At 42.8% G+C, this 4,860-nt stretch overlaps 2 protein-coding genes across 2 annotated transcripts in view; both read left to right on the top strand.

Annotated features, from left to right (window-relative positions):
* The window catches only part of ndufs5 (NADH:ubiquinone oxidoreductase subunit S5), a gene marked incomplete at its 5' end in the record, with an annotated part of 1,651 nt that extends 1,169 nt beyond the window's left edge, over window positions 1–482 (top strand). Inside the window, 1 exon segment of the mRNA XM_014024463.1 lies at window positions 282–482. Coding sequence (XP_013879917.1) covers window positions 282–386 — 105 coding nt within the window. The 3' untranslated portion in view covers window positions 387–482.
* Window positions 483–3,292: 2,810 nt separating this feature from the next.
* The window catches only part of LOC106529122 (microtubule-actin cross-linking factor 1), a gene marked incomplete at its 3' end in the record, with an annotated part of 60,084 nt that continues 58,516 nt past the window's right edge, over window positions 3,293–4,860 (top strand). The window contains 1 exon segment of the mRNA XM_014024462.1: window positions 3,293–3,719.

Here is a 4,860-nt window from a genome sequence, read left to right as displayed (position 1 = left end):
ACAACGACACACAACTGAACTCATGTTTTATACCAGTAGATCACAGATGCTTCAACTTTTGTGACTTTTTCACGGACTAGTACTAGCTAACACTAAAAACAATGGTAGTAAGCAGGAAGTGGAAGGAAGGAGTGGGGCCAGAATTTTACCGGAAATGCGTCATAATGACCGTGGCTTATAGGCTGTTTGGTCTGATGTTTGATTTTTCACACAAAAACTGAAGGTTTGAACTAAAACCCCTTCACGGCTGCTTGTGGTTTCAAACGTCTTCGTCTGTGCAGCTCCAGAGGATACAAGCCATCCGTAAGCAGCGTGACAAGATGATAAAGGAGGGAACGTACACGCCGCCGCCGCACCACTCAGGGATGGTTGACGACACGCCCTGAAGGAGCTGCTCACGCTGCACCTCCGCTGTCATCAATCAGATTTCACTTTTTCTCTTCAGCTGTACAAATTTACAAATAAATGTTGTCATCCACCGATCTCGTTGTCTTTTCTGTTAAATCTGCTCTTTGTTCTGATCAGCAGTAGAAACGAGTGACAAACATTAATTTGATCTGATAAAGGTGATTCCTTCTTGAGTCTGGGTTTTATTAACCCTCTGAGGTCAGAGGATTACAGGATTAAAGTCTCCCGAGGGTCAGTTCATCAGCTTTGATTACAAATGGATGTAAAATAAATATTGATATTCAATCAATAACAGCTTCTCAGGCAGGTTTATGWGTCTGCCAGGCTTTATGAGGGGCCACCAGATGGAGCCACCATCCCAGACATTCATTTCTCCTCAGGAGTTCAGCTTAAATAAATGGGTCAAGACCTCTGAATATTGATGAACTGTAGTCCCAACCACAGTCCTGTCACGTGTTAAATTCATATAAAYGGTTCCCTGACTGTGAAAAAAATAACTGATTTAAATTTAAAAACCACAGATCCCTCTGTGAAATGAATTAGATCAGGATACTCAGACTGGTTTCAGTTTAATTTGCTGATTAGAATCAGCAGCTTCTGAGTAAACTTTGATGTTTTTGGTCTTTAAAGATGTTTAAAGATTAGTAAAATCTTTTAGAAGGACCGTACAGTGAATATTTGATCCTGGGCAGGACCTGACTTTTGTAATTCTCATATTTCTGAACATTTTACTGGAAATCTGTCAGGTTTTGTTGTTGGGTTTCTTTGTGCTACACAGCTACTTCCTGTTTTATTTTGTAGGATATCTTCATCTTGTTTTGGCATTATTCTCTTCAGATTCTTGATCTGAMTTGTGGAGTGCCACAGGGATCAGTCCTCGGCACTATTTTTTTTTATTTCTATTCTTTAAAGACTTAATTGTTAATATTGATTTTATTTATTGGCAGTGGTGGGCAGTTCCCCTACAGCACTAATAGGGAGGCTAATTTCTTGATTAGGGTGTAGGAAAGATGTGTTTTTCAAAATGGTCTGTCTGAATAAACAGGAATCAGCTGGATTTCTTCGTAAAACTTTATTTTCAAACTTCCGACTCCAATCAGGTTCACAGTACAGCACACAGGCCTCAGACCTTGGGTGGAATTGATTTTATTTGATTTATTTATTTAACAGGAAAAGATTATTGAAAATCAAGCCTGACTCAGCATAATTGCTGTTTTACAGCAGGTTCCTGTTCTGCAGCACATAAAACACTCAGAATTACAGCATCACAATCACATCATTATACACCATCCACAGACACAAAGACAAACAAGCATACCAAATTTCARRAAGGCAGCATTTGCAAAATAGGACGTCTAAATATGAGCACAACAAAAAGTGTCCAGCAGATGGCAGACAAGATTCTTCTTAAAGGGCTGTAGTTTTGAAATGGACTTTATGTTTTGAGGAATGTCATTCCATGCTTTAGTATAAACATAGAAGAAAGACCTCTGGCCGTAACAATCAATCGAATCAAAACGAACAGACAAGAGCTCTGCTCTGAGCAGACACTCTGCAAAACACTGACAACTTCTCTTTACTATAATAATGAATTGAGCTTGTAACGTTCATCTCTTCCTGGTTACATCCCAGGAGATGTTACCTTTTACGTCAGAACGTCACTCATGTTGTTTAGACTAAAGGAAGAACAAATGATAAAACACCAATTCTTATTCTGTTAAGGCCTTAAAGCTGCAATGATCAGAAAGTAAAAAAATACAATACTGCGTCTAATTCCTGCACTCCAATCTGCTTTTAATTCATTTATTAAATTCTTCTGAGTACAGCAAGCATTTTTAACGAAAGAGTGACCTAAATCCTGATTTTATTACTGTACCACTTTTATTCATGAAGCACTTTAAACAGCACAAGGCCAACCAAAGTGCTGTCACAACAGGACATAGTCAAAATACAGATAAAAACATGGAGCATCTATATTTACAGTACATAGAACAGAGTTATGAAACACAGTGAGGTTTCGCACCATCTCACTCAGACTCAAAGGCAAAGACAGCGAGTGAAGGAGACTGTCTGACATGTAGTGGATCATTCCACAGTTGAAACTGTATTGATCAGAATTGATTAAATTGGGTTATTTTCCCCCCAATTGAAGCCTAGAAAATTGCAAAAATTATTTCAATAAGGGAAACCTGCAAAACACTTTTAAAGTTCTGTATCTAGATTAACTCGTGCGTCCATTTCCAGCAATAAATCTGACTCCTTTATTTGTTTAATTAAAGTATTCAATGTTCAGTTTATTGTTGAGCAGGTAAAGGAAAAAATAGTTTTGGCTTCAAGTCATTCTGACTTTATGATTTTGGCCCATGTGACAAAATGTTTGGACAGCGCTTATCTACAAGGCCACGTGTCAAACTCAAGGCCTGTGGGCCAAATGTGGCCTGCGGGTGACTCCTATTTGGCAAGGGCACTAAGTGACAACATTCTGCACAAAGTAAATATTGTCTCATGTGTCAACTGGGTTATATTAGTGCTTTAGAATTAGTTTTTATCTAAAATTTTCAGTGCATTAGTGCTTTAGAATTAGCTTTTGCTAATTTTTTCAGTGCATTTGTGTTAGGGGACCTAAATATTTGAGTTAGTGCTTTAGGGTTAGTGTAACTAGTGCTGCCCACCACTGTTTATTGATGTCCTGGAGCTAGTTTTTCCAGATGTAAAGATGTCTGCTCCTCTTGCAGACTTTGTCAGCCTCTGGCCTGTGAACCAGGCCTGAGTTCATGGGAGCGGCTCCACAAACACAAACTTTTCCTCCTCCAGCTGAAATCAGCTGGTGTTGCAGCTCCACCCAGTCCTCCTCCACCCAGTCCTCCTCCAGTCCTCCTCCAGCTGCAGACAGTTTCACATTAAAAATCATGTGATGCAAAAGGAAAGTGTTCCTGCGTGAGGCTGCACATATGTGCTGCAGACCTGACCCTGAAAGCCCCCCCCCAAAACCCGAGTCCGGGTCCAACTGAGGAGGACAGCCCGCTGAAGAGCCGGAGAGAGGGTGGACCAGGAGAGGAGGAGGTGGGGGAGGAGAGGAGAGCTGCATGAGGAGGAGGAGGAGGAGGACAGCCATTACTGGATCCTCTCACAGCCTCGTCCACCAGCGGAGGAACCCGGCTTCGGTTTTTCCTCAGAGGACCGGGAGCAGAAGCCCGATCCGAGGAGCAGAAAGCCTCCAGTCCCTCCGGAGGAGAGGGAGCGGCGGCGGCAGCGTGGCCGGCCTGCCTCGCGCTGCGCTCGGACTGAGGATCCGCTGCTGCCCGCTGAAGGTAAGCCGGCCGGGTTTTCCAGACCGGAAGCCCCTCTCCCTGGGGTCTTWTCTCATCTGTTAGGCTCATCAGGCCGCACAGGTTTGACCTGATAAACGAGCTGTTTAATTAATTAATTATTAGAGCTCAAACCTAAWGATGTCAACGTGTTGAACTGAGTCTGTGGGTCCATCCCGGTCCAGTTTCCAGCTCTCAGCTCGTGATGTGGAAACAAATCGGCGGACATTCAATGAGAGTTTTTTTTTTCTGGGTCGTGAGGAGCCCCCCTGAGCTGCTTCCTTCACTGAGACCCCCGAGAGGCAGCTGTTTGTACAGCCACAGATGGAGAAACCCAATTAGATGGTGTTGATCCATTCTCGGACAAAGGGGCTCTGCTGCTCCCAGTGCTGCTCCCAGTGCTGCTCCCAGTGCTCCCAGAGCTGCAGGCTCTGGTTTGGAGCCATGTCTGAATGCATTCATGCACAGGAAGTCCCTTCTGAAAAAAAAAAAACTGAATGAAGAAAAACTGCAAACATAAAAAAGGCAGATTTCAAAAAACATCTTCTAGAACCGGATCAGACCCAGAGGACCTCCTGCATCACATCCAGGTGTGTGTGTGTGTGTGTGTGTGTGTGTGTGTGTGTGTGTGTGTGTGTGTTCAGACTGGACTCGTGCCCCTGCAGCTCTGTGGCAGATGGTCTCTCTCCACCCTCATGTTGGACCTTCAGCTTTCTGAGCCGAACCAGGACCCAGTCCACAGTAAAAACTGAGTGTTGCATTTTCAGTGTTAAACTTTCAGTGTTAAACTTTCAGTGTTGAACTTTTCAGAGTTAATTTCAGCTCCGCAAGTGTTATTTTAACACTTTCTGTGTAAACTGACATCCAGTGTTGGTGTTAATTCACAGAGATGATTTCATCAGTGTTGAGACAACACTGTCCAGTGTTGAGACAACACTGTCCAGTGTTAAATAAGCTCCACCCACTGTTAAGTCTTGATTAACACTTAAACAGTGTCGTTATATAACAATGAAGTGTTGAAAGAAGTATTCTGAAAAGCCCCGCCCTCTTCCTCACAGACAAGAATTTTCTCAGCAAKGGATGCTGGGTAATCTTGTAGAAAGGATGTGTTTGTTTGTCTAAGATTATTAAAAATGTTCAGAAG

This window comes from Austrofundulus limnaeus, unplaced genomic scaffold (assembly GCF_001266775.1).
Source record: "Austrofundulus limnaeus strain Quisiro unplaced genomic scaffold, Austrofundulus_limnaeus-1.0 Scaffold424, whole genome shotgun sequence".
Lineage (NCBI taxonomy): Eukaryota > Metazoa > Chordata > Actinopteri > Cyprinodontiformes > Rivulidae > Austrofundulus > Austrofundulus limnaeus.
Note: the sequence above shows the minus strand (reverse complement) of the source record. Positions and strands in the feature narration are given on the sequence as shown.